The 12,320-nt window shown below is 41.5% G+C and overlaps 1 protein-coding gene across 1 annotated transcript in view; it reads left to right on the top strand.

Annotated features, from left to right (window-relative positions):
• Positions 1-310: 310 nt before the first annotated feature.
• The window catches only part of mybpc3 (myosin binding protein C3), a 92,438-nt gene continuing 80,428 nt past the window's right edge, over positions 311-12,320 (top strand). The window contains exons 1-2 of the mRNA XM_051923198.1: positions 311-478; positions 9,661-9,930. Coding sequence (XP_051779158.1) covers positions 454-478; positions 9,661-9,930 — 295 coding nt within the window. The 5' untranslated portion in view covers positions 311-453. The remainder of the gene's footprint in view (positions 479-9,660; positions 9,931-12,320) is intronic.

The following is a 12,320-nucleotide window of genomic DNA, read 5'->3' as shown; positions in this document are numbered from 1 at the left end:
TTATTCTGGTCAGCAATGGGAGTCTAACCTGAGTGGCGCAAATAGTGTTCACGGCCAAAGACGCCTGCATACGTGCAGGACACTCTCTGCGTGATCGGTGTCTAGTCTGTCTTCTCGCTTCTAGACAGTAAAGACTCCGTGTGCTCTGAATTTGTCAGCACCCTGAGGCAACCGAAGAGGAGGCGCAGATCACGGTGATTGTCTCCAAGTGTCTAGAGTGGCCACATCTGGAGGGGCGCGAGTGACCTTAGTCTGCACGGCTCAGCTCTATATTTAGCGGTGTGTCATGCGTTCTGTCATCTATGGGAAGCTGTTGGGTGGAGATTATTGGCCGAGTCCTTTTTTTATTGGAAGCATTACTTCAAACCTCTAGTTAGAACTGAGGTTTGGAGGATCTTTGCTCTTGGAAAAAGGGTCGACATTTCATTGCTGACCTCCTTTTGGAAACACAGGATGCCGGAACCTGCTAAAAAGTCAGGTAGGATACGTGGTTGAGTAATGGAAAAGATGCTTGGCGTAAACACTGAAAATGAAAAGCAAGTACAAATAAGGAAGTGTCTTCAGCTACGAATTATCTTTAGAATACGTTCATTATTGGACTCTTGGCTTTGTGTTTTCATTTTCAGGCACGACAACTGACGCTGCCCCGTTTATCTTATTTTTGGAGGGTTAGGTATCTTCATAAACATCATTCTACTTTATAGATTGCGAAGCATTCGTTCATTGTCACTTTTTTGCTCTATTTTATTTTGTCTTAATCTCTCCTATAACGATAACTATTATACACATCTTTCCAAATGCAGACCTCAAGTGATGATCTAGCACTTAAATAATTTGATACTTATCGTTTCGTTATATTCTCTTCTTTATAAAAGACGGCTCAAGTGAAAATTTATTTTTGTGTGATCATAGTTTTTATAGGAGTGTCGCTTTTTTATTTACTTTGAAAAAGTGAAATCACTCCAGGATTGCTAATTGGTTATTCTTTTTACTGGTGGCCTGAGAATGGCTGAGTGGTTAGCTTCACGTGTCGGCCGTTTGAATCACGTGTTGTCAGCGTAGGTTTTTCCTCAGGTTAAGTTGATTATAAACTCTGAAATGGTCCTGATTCTGAGAGATAACCTGACACTCCATCTAAATTGATTTTGACTTGTGTCCGATTCTCGAAGTATAAGCTGCACCCTCCGCGATCCTTAGCTGGCTTGAATGTGGCAGTAGATTTATTTGGATAGTTGAATTTTATTTTAGAAAGACTCTTAATTAAACAGTAAAAAAAAATCTCCTTCGAAAAAACACCGTTTTCTTATATGCCTGTTAAATGGCTTCTGTTGTATTGAGTCTTCATCAATTGCAGTGTTTAAATCAAAGCAAAAGAACAGCTCAGTCAGTCATTTAACTTTGCCGCTCTCCTTTCTGCATTAATCGTTTAAAATGAAGAGGACTCGACAATTGTTTAAAGAGTCACAGCTTCTCAGCATTCAGCTGATCCTTAGCTTCCATTGCTTCCCTGCTAAGTCTTAATTTTGCTTTCTTCCTTTAACTTACAATATTTTTAGCGGCGTGTCATGCGCACCTCATTTTTAGTGATGGCTGTTGTAATCTGACTTGTTCTATAAAGCGCCTTGTGGTGGTCCATGCTGTGCATCCTTCATTATTAAATCATTTTTTAATTTAAATGTATGTGTTAACTGAATCAAAGCTATGGGCGTCACCTTGAAAGAGATCATAATAAGGAAGGATCTGCACCCCCCACTACCCCTACAACCTCCACTGTCATTAAATACTCGTCGTTCTCTGCAGTAAAGTCCTCGGGTTTATTTTGGAATTTAGGGGACTGATAGGTGGAGGGGTTTCGGCGATGCACGTTTATCCTCCTCGCCTCCTGCAATCTTAACCGCAAAATCTGATTAGTTAATAAAGCACTTACCTCGTTTAGACTTACGTCTGCTCAGAAAACGAGACTCCGGTGTTCAAGTCTGATGCGAGACAAGTGAAGGACCAATCAATAAACAGATTATGCACAATGTCATGGACTCGGTTCCTTAATTGTTTAAAAAATTAATGCAGTAAGTGCCTTAACATCCATCAGTTATCGAGCCCGCTGACTATAACTGACGATCGCGGGGCTGGTGCATATCCTGATAGTGTAGGGAACACTGGACGGGGCGCGATTATACTGCACAGTACACTCCATCATAGGGAACCAGCTAAGCCAACGAGCTACTCTGGGTGGAAAACCTGAGTATCAGATGAAAAAACCCGCACAGAGACGAGATAAAATTTAAAAAAAAGTCAGGTAAGGATTCAGACGCAGTGAACTATGGATAAGCAGCGTATTATGCCCCAGTGTTATACTGAAGTTTCGTTTTTACAGATCAGCAATCTCCTATTTCAGACGATCTATTGATAAAAAGGAATTGCTCTGGGAAAGCTGCTTAGTGCCTCAGGATTCAAATAACTTGGGATGCAAACCGAAGCGCGGACCTCTAGAGACTATCATACTTAGAAAAGTAAAGGCAGGCTGTTAACACGAGAGCCCAGCTGTTCACGATCGCATATTTCAGTCTGTGGCATTTGGACCATTTAAAGAACCGTGTTGTCATCATTAGGACTATGTAATGTCCTGTCTACAATGAACATAGCTCTCGACTGACTGACAGTTCAGAGCGGTCCGAAGACTAACCCACTGAGAGAAAAAGCAAGCAATCTTCTTAAACATCACTCCAGAAAGGAAGGAGACCGCTTATGAGATTCGATTGTAATAAAGCAGCGACATCATTTTAGGGCAGTGGTTAGTAATGCCGTCCAATGGATCCAGGGCCTTGGATTCGCATCCTGCCCCTGGTTGTTGTCCATCTCTGCGTGGACTTTCATTCCACGAGTTTCAAATACGTGGTCCCTGTGTGGCTCAGTGCAGGTGTGGGCCCAGTGATGGACCAGCGTTCTGTCCAGAGGTGTCTCCCGCTATCCACCCGACTTTGACAGAGTGCTTTCCGCGACTATGAATTGAGTGAAACAGGTTTGGGAATGTGTAGCATTTTAGTGAGGAAATGATCGTTTTCATTTAAGTTTATTGTCACGTTGAAGCGGTACAATGGCATTGTTACCTCTACGTATATCACCCAACAGCTGTGACATTTCAGTTCTCTTCAAATAGAAACATAATTATAAGAGTTAATTGATTTAATAAACCTTACGTATACATATGTTTTCATATCACTGTAAAAATGTCTGTATATTTAGCTGTAAAAAAACAGTGAATAGTGAAATTAGATAGATAGATAGATAGATACTTTATTAATCCCAGGGGGAAATTCACATCCAGCAGCCGCATATAGATAAAAAAAACAATATTAAATTAAAGATTGATAAAAAATGCAGGTATAAATGACACTAACTTTGTATAATGTTAACCAAACCCAACCCCAACCGTGGATTAGAAGAGTTGCATAGTGTGGGGGAGGAACGATCTCCTCAGTCTGTCAGTGGAGCAGGACATTGACAGCAGTCTGTCCATGAATCTGCTCCTCTGTCTGGAGATGATACTGTTTAGTGGATGCAGTGGATTCTCCATTATTGACAGGAGCCTGCTCAGCGCCTATCGCTCTGCCATGGATGTCAAACTGTCCAGCTTCGTGCCTACAATAGAGCCTGCCTTCCTCAACAGTTTGTTCAGGCGTGAGGCATCTCTCTTCTTTATGCTGCCTCCCCAGCACACCACAACCCTATGATAGAACATCTGCAGCATCTTATTGCAGATGTTGAAGGATGCAAGCCTTCTAAGGAAGTATAGTCGGTTCTGTCCTTTCTTACACAGAGCATCAGTATTGGCAGTCCAGTCCAATTTATCATCCAGCTGCACTCCCAGGTATTTATAGGTCTGTACCCTCTGCACACAGTCACCTCTGATGATTATGGGTCCATGAGGGGCCTGGGCCTCTTAAAATCCACCACCAGCTCCTTGGTTTTGCTGGTGTTCAGGTGTAGATGGTTTGAGTCGCACCATTTAACAAAGTCCTTGATTAGTTCCCTATACTCCTCCTCCTGCCCACTCCTGATGCAGCCCACAATAGCAGTGTCGTCAGCAAACTTTTGTTGTATTGGAAGTTCGATGTATATAGGCTGAACAGGACCGGAGAAAGTACAGTCCCCTACGGCGCTCCTGTGTTGCTGACCACAATGTCAGACCTGCAGTTCCCGAGATGCACAGACTGAGGTCTGTCTGTAAGATAGTTAACAATCCATGCTACCAGGTATGAATCTACTCCCATCTCTGTCAGCTTATCCTTAAGGAGCAGAGGTTGGATGGTGCTGAAGGCGCTAGAGAAGTCCAGAAACATAATTCTTACAACACCACTGCCTCTGTCCAAGTGGGAGAGGGATCGGTGTAGCATGTAGATGATGGCATCCTTCACTCCCACCTTCTCCTGGTATGGGAACTGCAGAGGGTCGAGGGCGTGATGGACCTGTGGCCTCAGGTGGTGAAGCAGCAGCAGCCGCTCCATGGTTTTCATCACATGCGACGTCAGAGCGACAGGCCGGAAGTCATTCAGCTCACTAGGACGTGATACCTTTGGGACTGGGGTGATGCAAGATGTTTTCCAAAGCCTCGGGACTCTCCCCTGTTCCAGGCTCAGGTTGAAGATGCGCTGTAGAGGACTCCCCAGCTCCAACGCACAGACCTTCAGCAGTCGTGGCGATACTCCATCTGGACCCGTTGCTTTGCTGGCACAAAGTCTCCTCAGCTCTCTGCTCACCTGCGCTGCTGTAATTGTGGGTTGGGGTAAACTCTCTCCTATGCTGGTATCAGCAGAAAGATGGGTGGAGGGTGCAGTACTCCGAGGTGAGAGTGGGTTAGGGTGGTCAAACCTGTTGAAAAAGTTGTTCATCTGGTTTGCTCTCTCCACATCTCTCTCGATGGTGGCATCCCACTTCGAGCTACAGCCAGTGATGATCTTCATCCCATCCCACACTTCCTTCACTGTTATTCTGCAACTTCTGCTCCAGCTTTCTCCTGTACTGCTCCTTCGCCGCCCTGAGCTGGACTCGGAGTTCCTTCTGCAAGCGCTTGAGCTCATGCTGATCACCGCCTTTAAAAGCCCTTTTTTTCTGGTTCAAAAGGCCCTTGATGTCACTTGTAATCCATGGCTTGTTGTTAGCATAGCAGCGTACTGTTCTTACTGGAACTACAGTGTCCATACAGAAGTTGATGTAGTCAGTAGTGCAGTCAACAACCTCCTCAATGTTCTCACTATAAGATCCCAGCAGGATATCCCAGTCCTAATTCCAAAGCAGTCTCTCAGAGCCTGCTCTGCCTCAGGGGACCACTTCCTGAATGAGCGTGTGGTTGTAGGTAGGACCCTCACCCTTGGTTTGTAGTGAGGCTGAAGCAGAACCAGGTTATGATCTGCTTTCCCAAGCGTAAAATACCTTTTCTGAAAAAAAGAAAGTTACCTTATTTTCTATTGAAAATTACCTTTATATCTTAGACAAACATTTCATTATTTTTTACAGGCAAGTTCTGTAAAATTGATATTTTTCTACGTTTAAAATATGTTAGATACCATTTACTGATACATTAAGGTTAACACTGAAAAAATGGCCGTTAATTCTACAGTGGAAAACTGTTAAATAGCGAAGGTAAACAAGTGGAAATGTAAAACAGTAAAGCACTGTTCCGTAACACCAAAGCATTGAAATGAAACGTTAGACAGATATAGTATTTTTTTACATTGTTAACTCGAAAATATATATTGAATTGTAAGCATGGCACCATAAATGAGATAATGCCTTCAGAAAGGAAATCGTATTATACCTTCCATGTTACTGCTCCAAGCTGTTTAAAGAAAAGTTGCTGTTTGTTGATCATGTGTGGTTTAAACTAATGCACTGTCACATAATTACAAATATATATTCTTTACATTTATACTCTCCGAGCCTCCATTGACTTTGCAAAGATCACAGCATCGTCAGCTGTGATCTTCGCGGAGTCAATGGAGGCTCTGATCGGGGCGCTCGAGAGACTGAGCGAGGAGTCTGACTTTTGAGGGCTTACGAGTGTCATGGATAAAAACTAAGATACAGGCCTTCAATGACCTCTTGGGCACAGCCATCAGCAGTGTGTCTGTTTGCAGAGAGAGTATCGACGTTGTCGAGAGGTTTACTTACCTTGGCAGTGACTTTCATGTCTCTAGTGACTCTTCCTATGAAGTCAGTAGACGGATTGGGAGAGCATGGAGGGTCATGAGGTCACTGGAAAGGGGTGTGTGGCGCTCCCCATATCTATGCAAAAGGACAAAGGTCCAAGTCTTTAGAGTCCTGGTGCTTCCTGTCTTGCTATATGGTTGCAAGACATGGACACTATCCAGTGACCTGAGATGAAGACTGGACTCCTTTGGTACTGTGTCTCTCCAGAAACCCTTGAGTACCGTTGGTTTGACTTTGTGTCGAATGAGCGGTTGCTCATGGAGTCCCGAATGAGGCACATTACCTGCATTGTGAGGGAGCGTCAGTTACGGCACTACGGCCATGTGGCGCGTTTCCACGAGGGTGATCCAGCTTGTAAGATCCTGTTGGGGACCCGAGTGGCTGGACCAGGCTAAGGAGTCGCCCATGTAACACCTGGCTGTGGCAGATAGAGGGTCAATTCCGGAGGGTGGGAATGGACTGTGTCTGCCTGGGGGGTTGCCAACTGTGATCCCGAGGTTGTTTCGTCGTGTAGTGGGTGCGGCAACTCACAGTACCAGTGAATGCTCCCCAACTTGACTTGACTTGATTTATACTGCTACCTTACATTAATTTAACTCTAAATGATCATATGCATTTGCTTTACGTATAGCTGTTTCTTCAATATAACTTTAAATGAATGTACACCAGAGGTAAAATACGTTTGTGTGGTTGTCATGTAGAGGATGATGCAATTTTTCAGAACTTCAACATTTTCTATTTTTTTTTCTTGGCACTGATTTCTCAATTTGCATACAGTTATGATATTTTCATAAGGAAACGCCTCTGCTTACCATATTCTTCCTGGTGAACTGAGTACCTTTCCACAGTAGGGAAAATTTTCAACAGAGTTAGCAGACTTATTTTTCCCCACATGCTGATGGTTTTTTGAGGTTATGGAAGCTGATTTATGATGGGTTATCTTCGATAAGCTGGCACATCTGTCGGACACCATACACCACAAAAGCAAATGTGACTTCTCCACCAGACAACGTGCCATGACATCCTTAAACATTACATTTCGTTTAATGTAAAGATTTATGTGTTATAACGTGTTTGCTGTTGGTTGTTGTATACTGGTATTTGATCTTGGTAACGTTTTTAACGGTTTAACGATTGGTGTATTTATTACAGTGCATGGATTTCAGCTTCTGATTAAACATTCACTTCTACTGTAATGTGCTGTAAAGAAAAAAAAATTATTTCTTCTAAAGATATACCGTAAACCTAAAAATAATGTCATCTTCTTTTTTAAGGTAAAATTCTGGCAACCACAGCTGTAACATTTTTTACAGTGAACTGTTAGAGAAGGTACACAGAGCACTTTTTAGTACCACTGAATTCCTGAAATGAAACACCATAAAATGACAAAGTGTTACTGATTGCTCTTCCTTTACTGATACAGCCTGTAAACTCTTCTGTGCATCTGATAGCATTTTTTATGGTTTAATAAACCATTTACAGAATAATCTTAATATCTATTGTAATGTGCTGCAAACAAACAACAGTAATTCACTGTATAGTGTACAGCATCAAAAAGTTCTACTGTAGACCTTAAAAAGTTGTCACTATGTTTTTTACAGTAAAATTCTGGCAACCCCACCTACCTATTTTTTCTAGTAAATTTAATTTTTTTTTTTACAGTGCATTGAAAAAAATTCAATTTTTAACAATGTGATGCCATATTGCCTGGTGGAGGACAAAAGACTGGTTTTTGTGGTTTATGGTAATATACAGGTTTGCCAGTTTATCAAAAACAACTCCTTATAAATCTGCTTCCTTAACCTCTGAAAACCTCCCATATTGGGGAAAAATACATTTGCTAACTCAAAGTATGTTTCCCACAAGGTGTGCGGGTCATCAGGAACAATATGGTAAAACAGGGTGTTTCCTTATACAAATATCATAACTGTATGCAAATTTAGAAATTAGTGTCAAGGCAAAAAAAAACAGAAAATGTTAAGGTTTGTTTTTGGTGCAGTGGTTACCAATTTTCACTGAAAAAAGAATGTATTTTTTATAAGTTAACAATGTAAAATATATATCTATATATCTTATCAGTTATAATGCCTTTCATATATCTATTTATCTAGTACAATGGATTTCTTTTATTGCATGTCCCCAACGTACTAGCAACAGTAAAGTATCTATCTATCTATCTATCTATCTATCTATCTATCTATCTATCTATCTATCTATCTATCTATCTATCTATCTATCTATCTATCTATCTATCTATCTATCTAAGGTTCTGTGAAGAAGTGAGTACTACTGAGTCAAGACAGTTAATGAGCTAGAGCAGCTAGGCCAAAGACATCATACGAGAAGGAGCTTCTTGATTTCATTCAAGTCCCATGCTTGGTGTAGATACAGGTGCTAAATTCAAATGAGTGAGTCTGTGAACAGTTTTGGTGATCTAAACTGCATGTTCTTAAGCTGATGCAAAGCGTATTGAACTTTTTATTTCTGTGTATTTGTAAAGTCCTGTGGTGTGGTGTGCTCTCAAGACAAATTTAACTCCATTGATCCTTTTTTTTAATAAGCAAAGTTGCCAGGCCAGCTCTAAATTCCATTTTAAGACGTGTCACTGCACCAGTTGGTATGCAGGCACATACAGAAACAATTTAGCTACTTGACAAAGCTGCATGTCTTTAGAAAGTGGGCGGATGGCAGATATCTGAGACGGACTCCCATGTATGCAGTGAGAGCACGTTATCACCGTACACATAAAAGGGTCAGGTGACCACTGTTTTAAGTCATTATACATTTTAAAAAATATTCAACATGGCACATTTTGTGATTACGTTTATTAGAATATGCCATCCCAGAAGCATGCTTGCTACTTAGGATGTTCTGTGATTTGGAGGAAAAAGCTAACACCAAATACTGTATAGTTTATGGCAGGCGACAAGCTGCTGAAGTTACCTTAGAGTTTTGCTCTTTTTATTCCCTGGTCAGGGTTATTTACAACATGGTCATGGCCACAGCTCCACCTGCTTCTCAGCTGCCTGCAAATCGTTGTCAGATGTTTACTGCATGTCACTTGTTTGAAGTGGTGGCAGCAGCAAAAGAATCTGTTATTTAATCCAAGGTTTTGCAGTCTAAATCACAGAGCAACCATTGCTTTTTCATTTTAATGTATGTGACCATGAGGCACCAAGTAACTGTTGATCATTTAGACTCCAAGGAATGCATCAAATGTCAGAATACCTGCAGATGTATTTGTATCTTCACCTTTCTTTGTTTGTAATGAACTTTACTTGCTAGTATACAGTGATAATCTGGGTATGAATAAACTCTTGTCATGGATCGGGGTCGGTTCCTTTCTTTCATTATTCTGTAATGGAATAATCAGATTCAGGAAATAAATGAATATTAATGAACCCACACAACCACCTCACCAAAAACAACTGAGTTCTTTTTGACTTCTTTTAGTTTCTGCTTTTGTGAAAAAGCCGAAGACTTTGGAGGTTGCAGTTGGAGAAAAAGCTGTTTTTGAGGCAGAGACAGAGAAAAAGGAGACAAAGGTTAAATGGCAGCGTGATGGAGCTGACATCGCAGCCAGTGACAAGTATGTCATCACAGCAGATGGGAACAAACATTCGCTCACCGTCTGCAATGTCACCAAGGAGGATGATGTGGTTTATTCAGTCATTGCTGGGAGCTCAAAGGTCAAGTTTGAGCTTAAAGTTAAAGAGGAGCAGGGTAAGTAAAAGAGAGGAAGTTACTTTCAAGTATTTTGTCATTTGTCTTTTTCTCAGGGGGACTGAAAAAAGTTCCTAGTTAATATATGTAAAGCTAAGATGTTCATTATTAAGGGACAATGGAGTCTTGTGTTGTAATGGATAAAGCTTGGCCTTCCCTTCAGCGCTGTCCAGTTTTTAGGTGCTGAATGTCCTGATAAATGGTTTGTGCGTGAAGGTACAACGCCATACGCTTGAACATTTAGGCTGAAGTAGACACATGCATGCAGAGGGTCCCAAGATGAGTGATTTGTTTTTGTGGTTTCTCCCTTTTGTGATGCGACACAACCTTGACAGTAGGCACTCAACAGAACAGTCGACATGCTGAACAGTAGGGCCAGGCCTGAGCACACTGGGATCCAAGTTTTAAAAGTTAACAAGGCAAATAAAAAGACCTAAAGCAGTCTTTAATGGTCCAAAATGGGTGGAAAGGGAGTGTAACACTTTACACTAAGCAGGAGTATAGGAACCTAATCAAGGACTTTGTTAAATGGTGCGACTCAAACCACTTACACCTGAACACCAGCAAAACCAAGGAGCTGGTGGTGGATTTTAGGAGGACCAGGCCCCTCACAGACCCCGTCATCATCAGAAGGCTGGCATCCTTCAACATCTGCAATAAGATGCTGCAGATGTTCTACCAGACGGTTGTGGCGAGTGCCCTCTTCTACGCGGTGGTGTGCTGGGGAGGCAGCATAAAGAAGAGGGATGCCTCACGCCTGGACAAACTGTTGAGGAAGGCAGGCTCTATTGTAGGCACGGGGTTAGACAGTTTGACATCTGTGGCAGAGCAACGGGCGCTGAGCAGGCTCCTGTCAATCATGGAGAATCCACTGCATCAACCGAACGGTATCATCTCCAGACAGAGGAGCAGCTTCAGCGACAGACTGCTGTCACTGTCCTGCTCCACTGACAGACTGAGGAGATCGTTCCTCCCCCACACTATGCGACTCTTCAATTCCACCCAGGGGGTGGTAAACGTTAACATTATTCAAAGTTATTGTCTGTTTTTACCTGCATTGTTATCACTCTTTAATTTAATATTTTCTTTATTAATCCCAAGGGGAAATTCACATACTCCAGCAGCAGCATACTGATAAAGTATCTATCTATTTTCTAAAAACATTGGACTGTGAATACAATATAATTAGCAATGGAGTGTCTATTTTGTTCTTAACAAGCAGCACATAATTTAGGTAGAGAGATATTTAGATAGACTGATCAAACTTTATTTGTTCCTAGAGGTGAACTTGGCTTTTTGCGGAAGCTCATTAAATAAATAAATAAATGAATAAATGAAGAGATGGGTAGATTTATCCACATACACTATTGTCTGAACAAACACCAGAATGACTAAAAATGAAGAAAATAAAAAGAAGGAAACTTCTGATTTAGCAGTTGCGGTCACAGTGAGGCATCATTCAGGTGTACTGCTTTTGTTATAAAGGAGCCCCAGTAGTGTTTCTTGACACACGTCTGCTGAATGACTTGTTGGTTGAATGTCCTCAGTGTTAGTGTATCATGGAGAGGATGTGCAGCACTGCTCATAATGGCACTCAGTTTTGTATTCATTCTCTCCTTTGCTCCAGGGGGTCCAGAGTGTTTCCCATAACTGAGCCTGCCTTTTTTATTAATTTTTATTGTAATCATTCCATACAAATAGATCAATTTATAACCAAACAAATTAAAGACAAATCAAACCCCACCCCAGAGAAGGAGAGCTTAGCTAAAGGAGAATTGCTTAGGGCTTTTTAATAAGACAACATTAAGCAAAGGAAAGGGAGAAATAAATATATTTGTAAATAAGAGATGGAGAAGGGAATTAAATGCGGTAATAGTTATTTCTCTTATTCTAAAATAATATTGATCAGATCCTGCCAGGTTTTGAAAAAATTTTGTACAGATCCTCTAACTGAGAATTTTGATTTTTTTCCAATTTCAAATAATATAAAACATCGGTTTCCCACTGACTTATCAGAGGAGAGTTAGGATTCTTCCAATTTAACAGAATAAGTCTGCGTGCCAAAAGTGTAGTGAATGCAATCACCGTTTGCTTGTCCTTCTCCACTTCAAGTCCGTCTGGAAGAACACCGAACACAGCTGTTAATGGGTTAGGGGGGATTGTGACCCCAAGGCTGTGTGAAAGGCACTTAAAAATTTTGGTCCAAAATGATGTTAGTTTGGTGCCGGCCCAGAACATGTGACCCAGTGAGGCAGGAGCTTGGTTGCAGCGTTCGCAGGTTGGATCTTGCCCTGGAAACATTTTGGACAGTTTTAAGCGAGACAGATGAGCTCGATATATAATTTTTAGTTGAATAATTCCATGCTTTGCGCATATAGAACTCGAGTGAA

Source organism: Erpetoichthys calabaricus, chromosome 2, assembly GCF_900747795.2.
Source record: "Erpetoichthys calabaricus chromosome 2, fErpCal1.3, whole genome shotgun sequence".
Taxonomy (NCBI): Eukaryota; Metazoa; Chordata; class Cladistia; order Polypteriformes; family Polypteridae; genus Erpetoichthys; species Erpetoichthys calabaricus.
This window is presented reverse-complemented; position numbering and strand designations above follow the sequence as displayed.